At 47.3% G+C, this 23,351-nt stretch overlaps 1 protein-coding gene across 2 annotated transcripts in view; it reads right to left on the reverse strand.

The window, feature by feature from the left end:
- The window catches only part of ZSWIM8 (zinc finger SWIM-type containing 8), a 3,132,642-nt gene that overhangs the window by 1,397,845 nt on the left and 1,711,446 nt on the right, over nucleotides 1-23,351 (reverse strand). For both annotated transcript variants that reach the window (XM_069610680.1, XM_069610679.1), the window contains one exon: nucleotides 7,550-7,778. In XM_069610680.1, the coding sequence (XP_069466781.1) occupies nucleotides 7,550-7,778 (229 nt within the window). The remainder of the gene's footprint in view (nucleotides 1-7,549; nucleotides 7,779-23,351) is intronic.

The following is a 23,351-nucleotide window of genomic DNA, read 5'->3' on the forward strand; positions in this document are numbered from 1 at the left end:
CAAAATTTAAATGGAGTCCTCTCCATAGCTGAGGACGTTGCCAGTGACGACGACGAAAAGGAAAGGTGGGAGAAAGGGAAAGGCATTCTCAGTTATGAGACAGAAATGTCCACCCGGCCCCCACTCTCCCTACTTTGTAGGCCTTGAAGGCCTGGCCATGTGGTCGGCAGCGCCGATGGGATCACCGTCCGTCGAAAGTCTTGTCTCGGCGGAGATCTGGAACAGCCGTCAAAGAGAGGGCCGTTAGGTGATATTATAAGAATTAAACAAATCGGCCAAGGGTCGAGGAGACAAAGGCAATGTCTCTTTACGAGCTCCACTTAAGGCGACCAGTATTCTGGGCGGAAAAAAACAATCTGAGGGACCTCGACGCGTGAGGGATTTTGGGTACACTGCACGTCACTATAGGGATAGTGTTACAGACACGGCTATGCCGACGTACCCTTTTGGACCCCGAAAGACCAGATGCAATACTCTGCGGTGACCACTGGATGTCGGACTATATGCACAGCATGCGATTCTAAGCAGATTAACAAACATCAGAAATAGCTTACGGGGCAACCGTTTAGTTATGAACTTTGCAGTTTCCTTATAAGATTTCAGTGACGAAATACCATCAGTAGTATTACACCAATCAAGGTGGAATAGTCGTTTTTTGACATGAAGTAATCAAAATTCTAAATCCTCAGGTGTAAGCCCAATTTCAACTAGCAGGGCTACCATGCTATCATAGTATTTTGCTGATGGCGGATTCCGCTCCGTAATCATTCTTCCTAGATTTTCATATAGTTAAAAAGCAGGTGGAAACAACATTTTTGCCAAATTGTCTAATAGGCGCCAATGATACCTTGCTGATAAAGATGTGAGACCTAACTCCTGCCTGAGAACTACATTAGGAAGAGACTGAGCCAGTCTCAGCGTACTTTTCCAAAGACCCCCTGCAGCTGGTCAAGGATGTTGTCTATAGTTATTAGGCACATATCTAAACCATAAAGGATTATCGCCTCGACTTTTAGAGTATAAAACTCAATCAAGGGGACTAGTGAGAATTTACAATATTTGGTATAGGCGATGCACATTTGTGTGGATAAGGATTTCACCTTTTTATTGAGCCCTTCCTTCCACATTTTAACCGAATTAGCATCAACCAATTCGTACCCCGGGTATTTAATCGAGGTTGCACATGGAATAGGTATGCTGTCAATGGTCCACCTGATAATGTTTTGCTCTTGAGATTTTGAAAAAAATTGACCCTCAATTTTTTTGCCATTAAACTGCAAATTGTGCGCCTGTGGATATGTAGCAAACAGACTTCGCTTTGTTTGTAACCCAAAGGGTGTTCGATCAAAGATCAAAATATTGTCTGTGAAGACGAGCCAATGCATCTTTAAGTGTCCCAGCCTTGCAGGCTACCTGATTTCATTAGCCCAGATTCTGAACTTCTGTGATAGGGAAAAGATCCTTGAACACTTTCGGAAAGGTGGGACGATCCAACGCGCGTCTGCCACAATAACAGCATATCCGGACTACACTCTGCAGGTTCAGAAGCAGAGAATTAACTTTATAGAGGTCAAGAGGAGATTACGAGTGGCTAATCTGAAGTACATGCCGTTGTATCCGGCAAAACGGAAAGTGATTCACAAAGGCTGCACCATCTTCTTCGATAACCAAGACACACACAAATGGATGGACGCGCAGAATTTGCCAACTGTAGCAGAAACCGATCCAGGTAGTCAGGAGTAATCACATACAGAAGACAACAACAATTACAAGGCTGCAGAGGCCTGTAATCATAAGCATCAGGAACAAATGTTGCTAAACTCAGGAGCCAGCAACGTGATGCTTATTTAAGATCGCACTACGTAGGAATGTCCTACACCCAACTTGCATTGGTTTGCACGGATACTAGTGGTTTCGTATACGCCTACTGCGCCTTACGCACCAGGACATGACCCTCGGATGGAGGCGAGACGTGGGAGGCCTGAGCACAATGGATTGAGCTGGACTATTGTTGGGGGTGGGGGGGGGGTTGGGGTAGTTAAGGGGAGTTAGCCTATGGGTCCATACGGAATATGCTGAACTTGAATGTTGGACTGATGGTGCATGTCAGAATTTTTCAATGCGATGGGGGAACTTAAAATAGTATCCTGGAACATTAGAGGCCTCAGCAGTTACATTAAACGTAACACGATTAGGACTTATCTAAGGTGCCAGAAAATTCACATTGCACTCTTGCAAGAAACGCACCTTACTAAAGAGAAATCGATTGCTCTTGCTAAAAAATGGAGTGGCACGACGCAGGGCTTGTCATATTCTGCTTATGCTAGGGGTGTAACAATTTGGGTAGGCCAGTCGGTTCCTTTGAGGGGGCTTGAGACGTTCCAGGATTAAGCGGGAAGGATGTTCGTATTACGAGGTTGGGTCGAGCACAGAGAATTTTGCATTATCAACACATACGCACCAAACCAAGATGCAGCGGCTTATTTCCGCACGTTATACTCGCTAATAAGTCCACACAGAGATGGCACACTGATCTGGGGAGGTGATTTTAATTGTACGCGCAACCCTACATGGCTAGTCCCACCTGCCCCACCCCTTCCCGATAGCATGTATCCGAACATGGAGACTTAGGAGTGAGTCTCTGAGGAACGAAGCATTCCGGGAACAGTTAAGAGAAGGGGTGCAGGAGTACTTTAATACGGGAAGTGTGGCATCAGCGGGCACATTATGGGAAGCATTCAAGGCGGTGTTCAGAGGGATAGCAATCGCCAAGGCAAAAGTAGTTCAGGCCGCAATAGAGAATGACTTGCGCAAAGCAGACACAAAATTAGAAGCCATAAACGGTCAGAGTGATCTATCTAGCGAGAGCGCCGAAGAGGCTACTGCCCTGTGACAAATGTTTAGCAGACTGGGACAGATTGGGGAAGTTGAGTTACAAGAAACATGTGTAACGACAGCACGCCGAAGGACAAACCGGGACAGTTACTAGCCTGGTTGTACAAAAGTGAAACTGAGCGGAGCATAATTCGAGCAATCACAGCTAGAAACGGGGAGACCTGTGAGACACAACACGATATAAACAAATGTTTTTATGATTTTTATAAGAAATTATACGAGGAGACGTCAGAAACCCATGAGACAAGAGATGGAGGAAACTTTGGCACTGATTGATCTCTGAAGCTAGATGCAGAAGCGGTTGACAAGCTTGAAACCCCCATAAGCATAGAGGAGTTGGAACACACTATAAGAGGATTGCCGTCAGGTAGAGCTCCACGGGCGGACAGACTACCCAGCGAGTTCTATAAAGAATTTGTGACAGGTCACTGCCTCATTGTTGGCCATGCTGAATGAATCATTAGATGAAGGCATTTTGCCGCTCACATTGAGAGAGTCAATTATAGTCCTGTTGCTGAAGCTGAACAAACTGGATACCAAATGTGGCTCTTACATTTACAGACACCTCTCGCTACTCAATCAAGACAGGAAAATACTAACGGCTCTGATGGTGAATAGGTTGAAACCTGTAATTCACAAACTCATATACCCAGATCAGTCAGGTTATGTCCCAAACAGGCCAGACCCAAGACAGCACCCAGCTCATGGCAGTAACCTCGCTGGATGCAGTCAAGGCATTTGACTCGGTTAGGTGGCCATGGCTACTAGCAGTGTTAAAAGGTTTCGGCATGGGCCCCACGTTTATTAAATGGGTTAAGCTACTGTATAGCAACCCATTAGCGAGAGTCAAAACAGGCCCCACGATATCAGAACAATGGAGGTTAAGCAAAGGGACGAGACAGGGCTGTCCTTGGTCCCCTATGTTATTTATATTTGGCCTTAGGGCCGCTAGCGGTATACTTGCGGAAAGAATACCACAAGGCAGGCCTCAGTATATGGGGTAGCACACATTTGGTCTTCCTATATATGAGGATGTTATGCTTCTTTACCTACATCAACAGGAGACTAACCTACAATAAATGTTAGATGTGTTTGAGCGCTATCCGGACCTGTTTGGGATTAAGTTTATTCACCCTTGCAGGGGAAAAGAGTAAACCCTGGAGCACGTTACCAGAATTACTGATTAAATGGTAAATGGACACATTTAGATATCTGGAAGTAGACATCTTCCACGACTCTAAAGTAGAGCACGCGCAGAACAAATCAAGGGTGTTAAATAAAATAGAGAACTCGATGAAATTTTGGGCCAAGCTGCTGCTCTCGCTAATGGGAAGGGCTGCGCTGTTGAAAATGGTGGTGCTTCCAAGCCTGCTGCATTACTTCACGAACATTCCATACAACATACCCAGAGCCTTCTTTAGGACACTGAACACCCCCTACCGACGCTTTCTTTGGCATAACTCGAGATGTAGAATGTTGCTAGATAAATTACAAAGGCCATACGAATAGGGCGGTATAAAAGTACCGGATTTTGAGGAGTATTTGGTAGCATTCCAATTGCAGCTTAATACGTACTGGCTGTCGATCGAAAAGACCCAAGACACTGAGTTACTACAACGGGCACGCACCCCATTCTTTTTGAAAGAGATGGTGTGGACCACGACATCACGTCACCCCAAGTCCACTCTGTTGCTGAGGCTAAGAAGGATGATGTGGCAGAGGGCCTGCCGCTTTCTGGGCGCAGAAACACCCTACTCACCCTGATCCCATTGGTGACCCTAAAGAGTGAAGATGCGCAACTTAGGCTGAATGTTAGGAAGTACTGGGAGCCCAGGGGGGTGGTGACAGTAGGCGATATATTGCGGCAGGGACGACCGATGACCTTTAATGAAGTCGCTTCGGAGTCAGGAGTTCAGGAAGGGCAGTACATAGCCCACACCTCACTTCTCCATGGAATAAACGCAAAGTGGCCAGGACCAGAGTGAATATTGGTAGAAGATGTAACGATAGAAACATTCTATGACATTTCTGAAGGTGGACATGCAGTATCAAGATATGAGGTACTGACGGTGAGGCCCGATTTTAATCTTATACAAATTAGACAGAGTTCGGAGGCAGATTTGCAAGAGCAGCTGCTGGACGCAGTTTGGAGTAGGACCATGGGGTACCACAAGAAAGTGTCCAGAAATGCGAAACTACAGCTGATCCAATTATACGTTACTCACAGAGCACATTTAACCACAAAGAAAATTGCTAAATGTAGTAATGCAGCGGAACAAGCCAGCCCGATGTGTGGCCTGGTCAGCGCAGACCTGATGCATATGTTTTGGGCCTACGCTGACATACACCGATATTGGGAGGGAGTGACCCATGCCTTAACCAAGGCTGGCCTGTTGCCAGATTCGGGCACCCACAAGGCGCGCTTGTTAGGAATTTTTCCAAGGCCAAAACACGCGAGTAAACTGAAAGACCTGGCATACATCTTGGCGAAGCGTAAGATAGCAATGGGGTGGAAGGCACGCAGGGGCCCAGCGGTTGAGGGACCTCCAGAAATAGTCATTGGTAGAAACTGTAGTGTGGCAGGAAGCACCCCGTCGATGCCAAGAGGGGCAGAACAAGGACTCGGTGGCCTGGAGACACATGTTACAAGAACCTACATCCCCCGCACACGACACCCCGACACCCCTACTCAGGTACATGCACCATCACAATCTGTAGAATAGAGATATAGGAAGTTCAAGCAGTTTTACACACTATAGGTAGACACAGCAAGCGCAATAGGCAGGGGAGAGGGAGGGTTGACAGACAAATAACATGATGAATCATTGGAAGTTAAGCACAAAGTCTGTATGTTCTTTTGTTAAAAATTAATAAAAATTGTTAAAAAAAATAAACAAAAATAAAAATGATTGTGGACTGGACAGTCCCTCTCCTAGGGCAGTCCTTACTCTGGTTGTCACACTGGCCCTGCCCATAGGGTGGACTTTCCTAGCCTATCTGAATGGCTGACTGCCACTCAAATTTCCCATCTCAGCTCAAGCCCTGTTCTTTGTGCTCATCTTGCATGCGATTTCTGCACACACACTACTGGCTCTGCAGGATCGCTGTTCTTCCATTGCCTTAAAGGCAAAAGAGGGTAGAACATGGCAGCATGACAAGTCCCTGCCTTCGGAATGTGGCAGGGTGGAGTTAGTCAGGTGATCCTTACCATACTGCCCCCATTCCCCTTGTCAACCCCATCATCTACCAGAAAGGTCAGGCAGTGGACTGTCGCAGTCTTGGATACATACCCTTATCACAAAGAAATGCAATTAAGGGTCTTTATATTCTGTACCATTTAAAAGAACAAAGTGTTAGCTAGGCAGAGATCCAGAAGGAAATAATATCTAAAATATACCAGTCATTATAACAGGGGGCTGTGAAGGACAAGCGCAAGTGCAGGAAAGTATTTGAAAGGATACAGTGGAGGAACTCTCAGGTAAATTGTGGATTACAATTAGGGAAATATACGTTTGTGAGTCGATGATCTGCCTCCCATGAATCACTGTAATCCTATGATTTTTAGAGGATTGCCAAAGTTTTGGCTATGAAAATTAGCAATGGGGTGATACTTTCATATGTTATTGAGCTGACAACTTGTGCGATCAATGGGGTGGAAATTCAGATGAATCAAGGAGGTCATGGGGCAGAACCTTCCAAAAGATTGGGATATTTGGAAAACCAACCCCAGGACCAAATGGTGGAGATTGTGCAAGAATTATTAAAGTCACGTTAGTTTCAGGATGGTTGGAACAGCATAGAAAAATGGGATATGAATCGCTGTCCTCAAAAGATGCATTTGCATGCAAGGTATGAAACATTTGCAATGGAGGAGGAAGCCTAGTGCACAATAGTAGGTCTCTGTTCATTGAAGATTGATGGTCCTTATTATGAAGTGTTCAATGACCCTGATGCAATAAATAACCCAAAACATGTTTAGCTTTCTCATTCATTTGAGCACTAGCATAGGGGAGGTTTTTCAGCCTTGTAGGTTAATCTGAAAAGAGGAATACCAGAATAAAAGCGTGTTGAACATAGTGAGCAGAGGGGTGAACGTCATTGTTAATTCAGGTCAGACTTCTGGTTATGTAGTTATGGCTAAAGGAATGTTCAATAGACCTACCCTGTGTTCCTAATGTGTTCATTGTGATGAAACCAGCATTCAATGTACACCAAAACTGAACAGATATGCCAGATTATATGAAGGCTGTGAGCGCAATAACAGAGCGCTAAAGCACTATGGAGGAGATTCAACAAATGAACTGCTTGTAATTTGTATTATACATTTGTGTTTTTTTGTGTGAAAACAATGCAAATGATTAAATATGGAATGTGTATTGACCACAAAGCATTTTATGACCTTTGACAGTCACAAAGTGCATTCACCAAACTGGCTAAAACGTTACCAAAACATGTTTAGTACAGGGAAGAGCGTAGAGGTTTATATTAGTGAAAATATAAATGCCTATTCTGTTCTTTAAATAGCTAGGCATTAAGTTTGGAAGCTTCGACACCGACTATGTTGGCAAGCTTTCTGCAGAAGGATAGCACACAGTCCAGAAGACAACTAGTTATTTCATTTCCAAGAAATATTTGCACTTCATTGTATTCTTACCCGAAGTACTCTTTTCTGTAAAGCTTTCTCCATGGCTACCCTGGACTGTGGGCGAAACACTGTGCTGTTGCTGGGTTCCTGCTACTTGCTGCATAGCTGCTGTGGTTTGGGAGGCATGCTTAGAGGGAGACTTCTGATTGGCTGAAGTGGGCTTAGTGGAGGAGTAGAAGGAACTCAAAGTTTGCGGCTTGTGGGTTTGGCTTTCACGGTCCAGCAATTTGTCCAAAATCTGTTTGCAGGGGGAAACAAAGGAGTTTACTAATAGAAACATTGGATAAAAACAATAACAGGATTAACAAGAAACTGCCACATGTTTTCAAGTAACAGACTGACTAAAATCCAGCCAAAACAAAAGGCAAGTAAGTCAATATATCAAAAGAACAAGCAAATTACTGTGCAACACTCTCTGCATGATTTTTTCTCTTTGGACATACACCATTAGAACTACAATTTTTAAAAGGGTGACATCCCACCCCCAAGTGCTCGGTCTGAGCACTGCCAATGATGCATCCAGAATGACAGCAAGCATTATGCATCAACTTCTTCATTTCTTACTCTCCAGCAGTTTAAAAACCTATGTATTAACAACATTTAATATTTCCTTTTTTTTAATCAAAAGGGTCTACAACTCCCTAGCTTTTCTTCCTGATGTGTAGTGCTTATAACCAACCTTCCTTCCTTCTAGGCCCTGCATGTCACGTCCAGTTAAGGTCCCTTCCTCTTCTTTTTCTACTCTTCAGAAATGATAAGTACCATTTTGGCAGCAGAGCACTGTTGAATTGATATCTTGTATTGTGACTTGTTGATCTCGATTGAATTTGACAATATTACTTAACAAGTAACATGAAGTACATGATTAGTAAGGGCTGAGAGAGGTTATCCCTCTAGATGTAACCAGCTTGATAGCGCACATTCATTCATTAGACTTCTCCAACGCCGGATGGCAACAGCAGGCCAGGGCCGGAGTATCACAAACAGGATCCGTGAGCTACTCGGCCCTCTCCGGGAGACCTGCTTGCCCCTGGCATCCACTACGAGGCACCCGCTGTAGGTAGCGGACAAAGCCTCTGTTTATTGCGCAAAAGCGTATGTCCAACTCCGCAACGGCTATTATGTTGCGGAGCGCAAGTGTAATATCTCAGAGCGACATCAGTAGAGCAGTCGCTTCAACGCTCAAGAATATATGCTGATTCACCAGCCTGCTCTAGTCACTATCAGTAGTCGGATTTGAGCTCTCGGAATTGCCGATAAGCGGGCAGATCGGATATGTCAGCCTTTGCAGTCGCGTAGTATATTAGCATCGCACATATGAGCGGGAGTTGGACTCGAGCTCTCAGTATTGCAAGCCAGCAGAGCAGACCGCATATGTCAATCCACTGCAGCCTCGTAGTCGCAGCCAAACATATACTAAGCCCCAAGTGACCCCCAACAGATGTGTGATTTAATCTGCTTGGTCCAGGCACCAGACACAATTTAGCAGCACAGCGTCTCACAGCCTTTACTCACAGCCATGTCACAGAGGGCAGAGGACAGCTGGAGCCAAGGCAGCCAGGGCCATGGTGACTAGAGGGACAGTATAGATCTGGCACTCAGTTTCAAGAAAGTGCTGGGGGAATCACTGGTAGAGGCAGTGTTGCAAGGAGTAAGATCACTCCTAGAGAGACTGGACATGCTGGAGACCCTTATTCAGGGTGGAAAAAAGGCTAACGCTAATCATGCAAATAAAAGCATGTCCGACATACACACCCAGTCTGGGATGCCCCGAAGAGAAAACACTCCTATAAACCCTCCTGCCTCCCCCCCGGGCCATGAAGATCGAGATAAGAGACATACCCCAGAGGCTGCTGACGCATTTGAAAAGCTGAGCGACTCTTTCCTCCAAAAGGCAGCGGTGCCAAGCCTCCTACCCCCTTACCCAGGGAATGATAATATGGGCGACACGGACGTGTCTTTGGGCAGCAGTAGGACCATAAAGGAGATGCTAGTAGAAAGAAATTCGACTGAATCCCTAGAGGGGAAGAAGAAAGTGAGGAAAGAGTAGCACACCCAAGAAACAGATATGGAGATGTCAGACATGTTTAATCCGGACACCATCAGATATCTGATGAATCCAATGGAGTCATCACTGATTCCCCGGTGGTGACCTCCTACCATGTGGCCAGGGGACCGCCACCTGATACTGACCCTGTGGGTGGCTATATGAGGGAGGAGCACATGGGAGGAGACAATGTCTGGGGAGGTTGGAATGGCTTCATTGGATGAGGCATGGTATCCCCTATTTGCCCATGAAGATAATCCTCCAGTACCTAAGACCCTTATGGCCTACTGTCATTCTTCTTCATCTCCCCTTTGAAGAATAGGGAGCACCGTTCCCCACATCAAATGAGCCAAACCCCAAACCTTGATCTGTCCAGTAGAAATTACAACACTGCCTTTTCCAGGTCCATTTTTCAATCATTCAAAAATACTTTGCCATTTAAAACTATTGTTAGTGATTATTCAAGCTTTGGAAATCAATCACCAACAATGGACTTCATGTCAAAGACTCACACAAATACTCAGACGAAGAAGCGGGAGAGAGTAATGCAGAGCAGGAGAAGCCTCAAGCCCAAAGAGCACTCTAGTCAATTCCTGGGAAATGTAACTGTTGGAAACAAGATGCTAGAGGCTGCTTTTGGGAAAACAACGTTTCACCTCTCCACAAGGCTTGAAGGACCGAAAAGCAGAATTAGGTGTGGTGGAACCGGGTGGCTCACCAGAAAAGAAGAAAGGTTGTGCTGCCAGGATGCCACGAGCCAGGGAAAGACTCCTGGGCATTCGCCGACTGCCACAAACATCCCCTTTCTCACTGGAGCCCGAGACAAGGCAAAGCGAGCCAGTGGAAGAGACACTGCGAGAGACGGGAAAACGAACAGGAAACAGCCACGGAGGGAATCCAGGCGACATACCTTAACCGAACGACCGCGAACAAGCCCAAAATGTCAGCAAGAGCCAGTGAGTCAGCCCAAAGACAGTGGGGACCCTGGGGTGTATTGGAGATCACGCCAAATATCAATAACAGCAACAAAAACCACAGAAAGTGAGAAAGCAAGAGTATACCAGGCAGTTACAATTGTAAAAGGAGCAGAGGTCCTGGCAGGAGAGTATACCAGGCAATCACAAGTGGGTGAATCTGAGGTGCCCTGGGAAGACAGTATACCAGGCAATTACAAGTGTTTAAGGAACAAGCACATAACAAGTCAAGGACATACCTCAAATCATGTCTAAGAGTGGGAGTAAAAGAGTCTCACTCTTAGCAGGAGAAAAAAACAAACCCCAAAAATCCAGCAAAGCTGCTGGGGGACTCACTAGGTTTGGGAAATTAGCCTTATCAGAGAATTCTCCCTAACAGCCCACTAGGGTGGGAAGCTGCCCCCTTGTTACATTGCAGGTCGGCGAGGAGGAAACTGCCTGATGAGTGTGGTTAGAGAGAGCTAAGTGTCAGAGGCCCCGGCTGAATAGGACCATCCTCTGCATAAATCACTGTTTAAGACTATTTGCAGATGCCAGACAAGCATAGCAGGGATAGGGCCAAGCAAACCGTAATGGAGGCCTTCACCCAGAAAGACTGTTAGGAAGAATTCTCTGATAAGGCTAATTTCCCAAACCTAGTGAGTACCCCAGCAGCTTTGCTGGATTTTTGGGGTTTGTTTTTTTCTCCTGCTAAGAGTGAGACTCTTTAACTCCCACTATTAGACATGATTTGAGGTATGTCCTTGACTTGTTATGTGCTTATGGGCTATGGGGTTTCTAGCTACCAGGTAAATCTGGGTGGTGCAGACTGCTACCAATTGGGTTTACTGCTGCTCCTGTAGTCTTAATCTTTTTGCAGTGTTCCCCAAGGGAACTGCACAGGATTCTGCTTAACAAAGACAGTGGTGGTACAGCTCAGTCACGGTAGGCAACAGGTGGGGAATATGCCCCAGCATCCATGAGCCGGCGAAGGGAGGACCAGATACTGGCAGAAATTGCAGCACTGCAGATGTACGCCCCTGGAGTACAAGATAGAGATGGTCACAGTTGATGTCGGCCTATTGAGACAGGATGTGCACATGCTCGCAGGACGGCTGGGTACTAATGAAGTGCAGGTTCCGGTGAACAGAACCAATATTGCCAGTAATCAGTCAGAAATAGCCATGCTGACAGTGAAGGTGCAGGCTCTGAACGTCGGGCTGAAGATGCTGAAGGCTGGTCAAGGAGGAATAATGTACGGATCCAAAGCCTGCCTGAAGGGGAGGAGGGACGAGACCCCACTTCCTACGTGGAGAACTTGCTGTTACAGGAGATGGACCCCAAAGCACTGACGCAGGGGTTCATGGTGGAACGGGCCCACAGATATTTAGCTAAACAGCCCCCAGCCCTAGAACAATGATTGTGAAGATTTTGAATTATAAAGATAGGGAACAGATACTGGCTTTTTCAAGGGATGGAGGTATGATCTATTGAACGTCCTCAAGGCTCACTATTTATCCGGATTACACACAGCAGGTATAGAGGATAAGGGCTGCCTTTGGCCCCGCCAAGGAATGGTGGCATCGGCCAACTTATATTACATGCTAATCTACCCGCCCAAGTGGAAAGTGGTGCCCAATGGACAATCACACTTCTTTGAGGACACCCCAGCGGCACATTCCTGGACGGACTCAATAGGAATCGCAACAGTTACCGGCGAGAAGGAACGACAAACCTTGATTGTTGTATTTGCAACACACGGATGGCACCCTGGTTCCCTACTTCCTTTTTTGTGGGTAGGGGTGTGGCTGCCTGCCGCATTTGCGGCTGACACACTACTACGGACATAGTACTTTTTGATACCAGTACTTTTTGAAGGTATCCGCTGCTGTTTGTCAACCGGGAAACTGGGGGGGGGGGGAGGGGTGTCAAGCAGTTTGGACTGACTAGGCTTACAGCTATTGGGCCTGTATTACATGGTTGGGGGATTGGTTTTGGTTGTGGGTGGGCTGTTTTTGGGTTGACCTTTTTCCTGCTCGTGGTTTGGGTCCTGCTTACTGCCGGGTTGGTTCCCCGCAGTTGGCTGGGTGATGGGGTCAGTACTGGAGTGGATGTTATCACTGGGGAATGGGAAAGGTGTTGCTGGGGAAGCGGGTCTATGGGAATGAGCGAGGCTCGCGGATGAATTAGCATGGCTAGCAATGTGCAGGTAGCTTCATGGAACGTTTGCGGCCTGAAGGGCTATATCAAGTGACTTTGAATGTTTGCTTATTTGTGCAGGAAGGGAGTTGGGATAGCTCTGCTGTAGGAGACGCACGTTGCATGAAATAGGCAGTGCAAGCTTGCCAGGAAATTGGGTGTACAGTTGTATGGTTCCCCATATTCTGAGTTTGCAAGGAGCGTCCTTGTACGGATCGTGCCAACTGTTCCCTTTAGGCTCCTAGAAACTAAGGGCGATGATGAGGGTAGGACAGTGCTAGTCCTCAGGCTCCTGGAAGGTAGGGAAGTATGTATCATAAATGTGTACGCTCCCAATCGCACTGCTGCACCCGTTTTTGCTTCGGCCTACTCAAGGTTATCTCTGTATACAAGTGCCCTGTGGATATGGGCAGGGGATTTTAATTGCACCCAGGACCAGACGGTGGACAGATCGGTTGGGAAATTTAAAAAGCCTGCTCCTCGGGTGAAAGCCTTAAAGGAATTGCCTCGGAACTTCAAATTAACGGATGTATGGAGGGCAACGCATGAGACCGATCACTCCTATTCGCACTTCTCTGCCCCGCATGGGTTGCACACCCGCATAGACTACATCTTTACGGGAAATAAAACACTGGGGGAATTCACCAATGTGGTTTATAAGGCTAGGGTCCTCTCTGACATTGCCCCATTGACGCTTATGTGGATGAGGAGAGTGAGAAAAGCTTTGAATCCTACTTGGAGATTGAGGGCGGAGACTCTGCTGGAGGACACATTTAGAGAATATCTGGGCGACGCCAATCGTGAATTATTTCAACATCAATACTGGCCGTGTTGACAGGATACATACTCTTTGGGAAGCTTTTAAAACAGTAGTGCACAGGGAAGCGATAGGTAAAATGGGGGGTCTGAGGGGTCAGTAATGCAAGGTGGACAACTGTTTGATGATTTGTTATGTGCCATTTTATTCTCAACAAAAATGCCTCACCATCCCTACTCTGCTGATGATGTCCCTGCCTAACCAAAGCTAAGGGCAAACACTCTACCATGGAATAAGTGGCCCTTCCACTAAGCAACAAATGCACAAAGAAAATATATGGCAATACGACATAGCATGATCAACATTCACAGTCTCTGAATAATCTAATGTCCTCAGGGATTTTCCCTTCCCCAGGATTAAATGACAGTTCTGTTAGTGTTTGACCAAAGAAATAAATGTCTCAAATCAGTTTTTGATGAGTCAAAGTAAATTTTGACAGATTGTTAACCAAAGTTCCGGTTCCAATGATGGCAAATCTCTTCTCCTTGGTAAAACATCCACTTTCCACTTCCTCCAAATAGCACCAATGGTAATCCAAGCCACGATGTTTGGTCACAAGACTTGCCAAAGTTCAAGAGAAATGCAATATCCACAACCACCAATGATGCACAGTTCTTGGTTAACAGTTAGTATCCCTCTTGGTTACACTTGTATGCGTCACAATGATATATCTGTCAGGATGACTTCTTAGTGCTGCTGCTTCAACTTTGACAACTTCACTTCTACTTCATTCCCCATGAGAACAGTTACCTTTGTCTCACAGTACTCCTTTTTGTTTGGACTACAATGTTGCATACACTATCAACCAGATATACCACCACAGCTTCAGTACTTTGGCTTCAGTGATGTGCATCGTTAGACAGGCTTCAACAAGATATACTTCAAAGTACTTCAACAACTTTAAGTAGAAAAGGCACTCTTCCTCTGAATAACTCTTTAAAAGGGGCAGCCTCTTTGCCTCTCTTGTCTGTCAGCCACAATAACAACCTGGGTTTGCCTTTGAGACTCACTTCCCTCTGTCTTCCAGTCTCTGGCACTACAGGGTGTGTCAACTTCAAAATAGTTTTTACAAGCAGCCAGTTTCCCTTCCCCAACTTTACCTGCACCTTTCTGCCAGTTATCAGCCCAATTAATTATCCAGATGACTTGGTGCCCCTCTCTTGGCTTCAGGTAATGCTTTCACGCTTGTATTTTAGGCCAGTAAACTGTTAACTTCACAGTGCAGTCATCTTTTTTCTTAACTCTGAGAAAAGGTTGTTTTCAGTGTTAAAATGGGGAAACTCTTGGCTTGGGTAATGCTCGTTTTCTTCAATTGTTATATACTTCTTTAAATCAAAGGAATGTCTAGATAAAGAATAATATTCAGTCTTTCTTTAGAAATCAAAATTAGCCACAAGCGGCCACTTCTTGATATAGTTTTGAAGGTTTAAAGATCAATATATAATTGTATTCCCGTGTGAAAGCAAAGGATAGAGGTTGGGCCTTCTTTGGGAATCACAATTAGGCACACACAGCCATTCTTTGATGTAGTGATAACAAGTTAAGGATTGTAATTCTTGAATTGTCATCGTTAAGTATTCGGTAATAGTCTTAGCAGCGTTCCCTCTCTTTAAATAGAGACATGCAACCACTCCTTCAAGCAGCAACAGTCTGTTGATAATGGAACAAAGGGTTAAGTAAACTAGCTTTGCACACAAGTAAAATGCTTTTCAAGTTATACGAGTGCTAAATTTCCATTGCTCAGGGACTTTTAACTGCAATAAACAACTTCTACTCGCTTAAAGTCTTACACAAGTTAAAAGGGAGCTGGATACTGTTGCCAGTAATGCTTCCGCAATGTTCTAGAACGCTGTGCTTCACTCACTGGCTTCTTCAGACACTTGTACTGCGGGTCACACTGCATTCCCAACGTCTGCCACAACTACTACTACTTCTGGCTCACTGGGGACCCACACCATTCTCCAGTAAAGCCATCTCTGGTCCGGCCACACGTTTTGGGAGACCCACGGCTTGACCCTCTTCTTATTCTCGCACTTCTGCCTGGTTTGCCAGCCTCTTGCCTTCTTCCTTCTGCTACAGCTCACATTCCAGTCACAGTTCCAGCTCCTTCCACTCCTTCCAATTGCCTGCACTTGAGGGGGCCTTTTATGCCTTCCAGGTCCCTTCAGGTGAGGGTTGTTGGGCTTAATTGCATGACCACTGCCACAGCATGCATCTTCAGCCCTCTTCCTCGTCCCAGTACTTCTGGGACTATGGGACTTATAGTCCCCTTCAGTAAAGTTAGTTTTGTCAACCTCAGCAGTTTGGCAAACAGCCATCAAAAGTGTGGGATTATGGGGAAAGTTAAACAGGGAGCTTCCCAGTCTTCCCGGTCTGTCCTCCACCCCATGTGATCCTCCCACTGTACACCACCCCAGGGTCGGAATCAGGAAGCGTCTGCCCTGGCTACATGGGGAGGGTCCCAGACCAGGTTTCTGTGAGGGATCATCACTGATTCATCACAGGGGGCTCAGGAAGGAGTTACTGGACTCCCACATGAGTACGGAGGCAGAAATTGAATCAGCGGTACGCAAAGGTACAGAAATTGGAGTGGTGGCTAGTGACCCGACAGAACTGAGACAACAGTGACTTGCAGCTTGGGATCGGTTGGGCAGATTCGATTTTGCGGAATATACATGCAAACTGCATGCAGAGGGCGACAAACCCGGAAGGCGGCTGGCATGGTTATGCAGCAGAGAAGACAGGGGGGAGATAATTAGTGATATACGGGATGATCAGGGAGTCACTAGATAGAGAAAATAAATATGGTGTTTTCTAAATATTATAAAACCCTGTACTCGTCCGGAACAAACGCTTCTGGGTCAGATGCCGAAGAGGTCCCATCTCATATAGGTTTGCCTCGTCATGCAGCAGAATAGAGGGAAATACTGGACGCGCCGTTCTCAGTCGAGGAGCTGCTGCTCACCATTCATGCATTGTCATCTGGGAAAACGCCTGGGGCTGTCGGCATACTAGGAGAATTCTACAAGAAGTATGCTGAAGTACTTGCCCCAAAGCTCCTGGAAACGCTGGAGGAGGCATAAGGGATTGGAATCTTGCCTTGCAGCCTATGCAAATCTATTATAGTGCCAGGGCTTGGACCGAATAAGCCAAAGTTAGACTGTAGCTCCTGTAGACCCCTAGACCCCTCTCCATGGTAAACCAAGACTGTACAATCCTCACTGCCCCGTTAGCTACCAGACTGAAGAAAGTGATAGGCACCTTGGTTCATGAGGACCAGACCGGGCACATTCCTGGCAGGAACAGCACGTAGAAATTGAGACACTTCACCATATTATAGACTGCACTAGGAACCTGGACTTGGACTGTGCGGTCACATCCTTAGATGCTGTTAAGGCCTTCAACTCGGTGAGATGGGACTGGTTATAGGAGACCCTGTGACGTTTCAATATTGGGTAGAGCTTCCTGAGATGGGTGTGCCTGGTGTACACTGAACTAACGACATGGGTAAGAACAAGCAAGCATATTTGTAACGGGTGGGCGCTTGGGAAATGCACCAGACAGGGCTGTTCGCTATCCCTGATGCTGTTTATATGCACGCGGTGTTCCTCATGTCAGAATACTTGGAAGCGGGAATTCTGATTGATGGGGTTAGGCACCTGATTTCATTATACGCTGACAATATGCTCCTTTATGTTACATACCCAGATGTACCTCCTGGATGTGATGGGACCGATTCGCTGAATATGCAGGCATACATAAGAGTCGGGATAAGTCCTGTTTGTTTCAGCTGGCTGGACTACGGGGCCTTAATAAGAGTCAGTTGCTCGACTTAGATTTAACTTCGGAAAAAAGTCACCTTTAGATACCTGTGGATGAAAGTGAGGCATGATTTTCACACCTCACACGAACACAACACACAGAAGTTTCTGCACGGTATAAAGAAATCAATGGAGTTTTGGAAAAGATTCACAGTGTCTATGGTAGGAAGAGTGTCTCTTTTGAAAATGGTAGCGCTCCCCGCGTGTTGTGTCACTGTCAATATTCCGTTCTACATCCCTAAAATGTTCTTTACTAAACTGGACTCTGTCGTTAGGGATTTTATTTGGAGGGGACAGAGAAACAGGATCACTTTGAGTACCTTACATAGGGATTACAAGGGTGGGAGGAGCAGAGCTGCACACTTTGAGTTGTATTATCTGGCAGGACAGCTGCAGTTTGTAATGAACTGGTTAGCAGATGAGCCGTCTCTGGACACTAGCTTACTACAACCCTCCATCAAACAATACTTCCCGAAGAAGGTACTGTGGGTACACGGGAGTACACTTTCACATTAGTGACTCCATACAATATAGCAGAGGACCCCATTACAGATTAAATGTAATGTCGGACTATGCAAGTATGTTATTGTACGTTTTCTTTGTTGTGGTTTTCGTTTTCTGTACGGTTTTGTCTTGCTTCTTTATTTGGATTTCATTACTTATCATGATCCTCTGAGTATTGCACTATTGGTTATGATAGTACAAATAGTAAAAGCCACAAGCTACCAGTTGTATTTGTTGTATGGCTATTAAAATAAAACTTTTTAAAATAAAAGTTAGTTACTAAGGCATCTAAGGATGTGCGTAAAGAGATGGACAGGGCACGGAGGAACTTGCAGGAAAAAGTTTGAGATTTGATGGGCCTGATCGCAAAGATCATGGATCTAGCTTAAAGAGTCAAGGACATCGGGTAGCCAGTGGACGCGGTCACCCTAGGTAGGTGGACCCAGAGGGCAGTATGTCTGCTGGGGAATGCCAACTGTACGCTTTCCACAGAAAGGAGAGTACTTCTACTTAAAATAAACAGAAAACTAGGGGACCTAGTGTCAGACGAGGTGGGGGAGGCTGCGCAGGGTCTCTTATTTGGCAAAGCCTTCACGAACAAGATGAATAACTGTCGCGACTTATACAGCATTATAGAAGGAGCAGTCGTTGATCGAGGAAATATTTCCGAGTTGGGGTTTTGCAGGGATCGCTATAGCTCTTAAGACCTCAGGGGCCTACAGCCTAGTACTGGGAATCCAAACGGCAAGATTATTTCTTCCTGGTTGGAGGAAGAGCAGTCAGAGGTCGCAGAAGGAGAGGATATAGCAGATATCAAGCAACCCAAGCAGGTGAGATTGAAGATGTTAGATAGATAATTCATTTCGGGCAGTGACCATAAAAAAGTACATTAAAACCAGAGCAACACAATAATAATATGTCTGAATGCAATAGCTACAAACTACCACAATGAAGTTACATATGCTACAATAAAAATGCTCTAATTTCCAGCGCACGCTCAAGATAAATATACATTTTTTGTGCATAGATAACACTTGAAGGGGATAAAATCATGTTAAAAGCTATTTGTACACTTCTTAACCCCCGGTCTCTAAAAAATGGACAGAATCGTACGCCCATTTCAAGTATAGAGGACACATTAACAGAAAATATAACAAATCATCAATGGGTGGATAGTGTACAGACATTTCAAAATGGAGGGCATACACCTATTCAGGGATATCCACAGGGAGGTGGCTGGCGAGGATAGATCTAAAAGACGCCTACCTTACAATACCAGTAGCGCCAGAGGACTGCCCATTCTTGAGTTTCAAGTGTGGGGGGGGCAAGGTTTAAGTTACTTACCTGTAACTATTGTTCTCCAGCATGGGTCTGGCATGGATTCACATGCTCATGAATATTCCCCATCAGGCTGGGAATCCTTGGTAAAAGAAAAAACAGTTTTACTTTTACTTAAAAACTGTATTTCTCCTCTAAACCAATCACTGTCCTCAGAGTCATACTACCCCCCACCCCTCCCCATCCAATGACAGTCCTCTCCCTAAGCACCTCCTCTGGCAGCAAACTTCAGATTTGGCAAGCAAGTAAAGTGGCAGTATGACCAAGAAGATATGCAGAGGAGACAGAGGGAGGGTTCGCATGTGAATCCATGTCAGACACCTGCTGGAGAACAATAGTTACAGGTAAGTAACTTAAACCTTCTCCAGCATGGGGTTTGGCATGGATTCACATGCTCATGAATAACAAATACATAGCAGTAAAACATTACACAACCACAGGAGGTGGCAAGGCTCAACAGAGGCAATCAACTCTTACCTCTGGAACAGGCTCACCTCAAACGAACAGGTTGCGTATCACTGCATGGCCTACTCTGGACTCCTCCCTGGAATCCCTGTCGATGCAGTAGAACTTTGTGAAGGTGTGCATGGACCCCCACGTAGCAACCATGCAGATGTCCAGCAGGGACACACCAGACAAGAACGCCATCGTCGCAGCGATCGCTCTGGTGGAGTGGGCTCTCGGAGGGCCGAGCAGCTGTCGGTTCACCAATCGATGAAGGTGCGTGATGCAGCCGGAGAGCCACCTTGAAATGGATGCCTTGGACAAGGCCTTCCCATGGTTCACAGGAGCAAAATTCATGAACAGTTGTGAAGTCTTTCGAAAACTCTTTGTGCGCGTAGCGTAGGCCTTCAGGGCACGAGCAACGTCCAGCAAGTGCAATGCCCTTTCTGCCGGCGACGAAGGTTTCGGGAAAAAAACAGGTAACACCAAAGGCTTGTTGAGTTGGAATTCCGATGGAACCTTCAGCATGAAAGAGGGGTGCGTACGCAGCACCCCCCTCAATTCGTGGAAAGTCAAGTACGGTTGCTTGCAGGATAGGGCCTGGATCTCACCTACTGTTCGGGCAGAGGTGATGGACATAAGGAAAGCTGTTTTCCACGCGAGAAACTTGATTGGGGGCTGATGCATAGGCTTTAAGGGGGACCCCCCCCCCCCAAGAGCCTCGTCAGAACCACTTTGAGTACCCAAGCTGGAAAAGTCCTTTGAGAAACTCCTTGACGAGTCGGTGGGCCAAAGTAAAGATTTTTCTGGGGACCTGGTGTAGCGGCAGAGAGCCGCCAGATGTACCTTGATGGAGGCGTGCGCCCATCCAGCCTTGGCCAAGGATAGCAAGTATGGAAGGATCTGTGGGGCCGTGACCCTCAGAGGAGTAATCTTGTGACCACAGCACTTCCAAGGTCAATGAAGCCCAGGCCTTGCCGAGGAACTCCCTGCAGTCCACTGGCAACTCATACCCTCCAAACTCTAGGGCTGCAGGAGCCAAGCCTGCAGGTTCATCAATCCTGGATCATGATGGAGGATTGCCCCTCCTTCTCTGGTGAGAAGATCCAGAATCACTGGCAGCTTGACCGGAGGCGATTTTGACAGGCTGCGAATGTCCGGATAAATCTGCCCTGTATCATCTTGCATTGACACTGTTTGAGTGTGTTGATGACTCGTAGCAGGAGAGGGAACGGAGGAAATGCGTACAGAAACAGCCCTTCCCACGGGAGGGAGAATGTGTCCCCCAGGCTCCGGGGCTGGTGGAATCAGCTCACAAACTTTTGGCATTTGGAGTTCGCTGCTTTCGCAAACAGATCAATATGGGGTATGCCCCATTTGACGAATAGGCGGTCCACCTGATCCTGGCGAAGGTCCCATTCGTGGCAGAGAGCAGTACCCTGCTGAGGGAGTCTGCGATGGTGTTCTTGACTCCCGCCAGGTGCAGAGGGACGAGGCACATCCCTTGTCTGATGGCCTAGTGCCACAAGTCCAGCTCTTCCGTGGAGAGCGCTGGGGATCTAGTGCCCCCACTGCTTCCTGATGTAAAACATGCTGGTGGTGTTGTCTGTGAAGATCCTCATCATCTTGCCTTTCAGAGATGGGAGGAACAACTTGAGGGCCCAGAACACTGCACGTAGCTCCAGGATGTTGATATTAAGATCCTTCTCCTCTGGCAGCCACAGGCCTCTGGTGTGCAGACATCTGGTGTGCGCTCTGCAATCTTCCAGGAAGGCATCCGTGGTGACCGTCTCCTGGTATGGGGGGTTTTGAAACCCTGTGCCTTGGGTGATGTTGGAGCAGAAGCCTCATCATCCATCGCCCGACGGAACTTTGTTGAGAAAGATCTTGTCTGTGAAGCTACCATACACCTTTATCCAGCAGGCGTCCAGGAATTCCTGTAGGGGTTGCATCTGGAACGTGCAGAGACGGACGAGGTAGATGCAGAACATCATGCCCAGTGATGACTTGATGGCCCACAGCGTAGCCTTCTTCGTCAACAGCAGCCATTGTACCTTTCCTTGAATGGATGCTAGCCTCTCCACCGAGGGCGACGAGAAGGCAAGACACCGTATTGAGTCTGGCGCCTACAAACAGCACGTTCTACGATGGCGTTAAGCAGGACTTTGGATAGTTGATGGAGAATCCCAGATCCATCAGTAGCTGGACGGTTGTCTCTATGTCCGTAGGCCAGCTCACATGAGCAGGCGCGTTATCAGCCAGTCGTCCAGGTACGGTTAAACATGTATGCCCTGTAGACGCAGATGGGGTGCCACTGGACCCATGCATTTCGTGAACACTCTGGTCGATTACTTCAAGCCAAAAGGTAGGGCCTTCAACTGGTAGTGCTGTCCCTGCACCACGAAACTTCTGATGTTTCTTGTGAATGGAGACATGGAAATATGTGTCCTCCAGGTCGAACAACGTCAAGTTGTCTCCTTTTTCCAGTTGGCCGAGCATGTGTTGCAACGTGAACATCCTGAACTTTTGGGACTTTAGGTATTTGTTCAGACATCCTAGTTCTAGGATGGGCCTCCAGCCCCGGGCTTCTTTCTGACTAGAAAGTATCTGGAATAGACTCAGAGGCCCTGGAGCCGTTTGGGAACCAGCTTTATCACTGGTAGCTTTACCACCTTCTTCAACATCTGTCTCTCCTCCGCCACCTTTCCTTCAGCTTTCAAACATGCTACCATAATCCCTATCCTGAAGAAACCTTCTGCTAACCCTCTTCTTGCCTCCAACTTCCAGCCAATCTCCCTTCTCCCCTTTATTTCTAAGCTCGTCGAGCGCCTTGCCTACTCTCAACTTTCTGCTTTCGTCTCATCCCACTCCCTCCTCGCCACCTCTCAATCTGGTTTCCGCCCTAAACACTCCACTGAGACTGCCCACACCTATGTGCGATTGCCCCCAGAGCCTGGTGAGTGCTGCCGCCCGTACCATTGCCGCTGAATCCACCCTTCTGGTGGCATCCGTGGTCCCCGTTCCCCCCGCGTAGCCCATCCGCCTCCCATTCCCCCCCCCGCATCCATTTCCTCATTCCCCGGCCCTCCCCGCCTCCCGCCCACCCCCTCCCATTGGTCAATCGGACGCTCGCATCCACCCTAAGGACCCGCGTGCCTGGCCCTGACTCCCATTGCCCCCAGAGCCTGGTGAGTGCTGCCGCCCGTACCATTGCCGCTGAATCCACCCTTCTGGTGGCATCCGTGGGCCCCGTTCCCCCCGCGTAGCCCATCCGCCTCCCATTCCCTCCCCGCATCCATTTCCTCATTCCCCGGCCCTCCCCGCCTCCCGCTCCCGCCCACCCCCTCCCATTGGTCAATCGGACGCTCGCATCCACCCTAAGGACCCGCGTGCCTGGCCCGACTCCCATTGCCCCCAGAGCCTGGTGAGTGCTGCCGCCCGTACCATTGCCGCTGAATCCACCCTTCTGGTGGCATCCGTGGGCCCCGTTCCCCCCGCGTAGCCCATCCGCCTCCCATTCCCTCCCCGCATCCATTTCCTCATTCCCCGGCCCTCCCCGCCTCCCGCTCCCGCCCACCCCCTCCCATTGGTCACATCAAGAGGACTTCCATTCATAGCCAATCTCCCCAGGGCAGCCCCTGCCCGGCAGCCCCATCGGCGAAGGACCCAAGGCAAAGGACGGCTCCAA

Source organism: Ambystoma mexicanum, chromosome 8, assembly GCF_040938575.1.
Source record: "Ambystoma mexicanum isolate Mex_15411 chromosome 8, UKY_AmexF1_1, whole genome shotgun sequence".
Classification (NCBI taxonomy): domain Eukaryota; kingdom Metazoa; phylum Chordata; class Amphibia; order Caudata; family Ambystomatidae; genus Ambystoma; species Ambystoma mexicanum.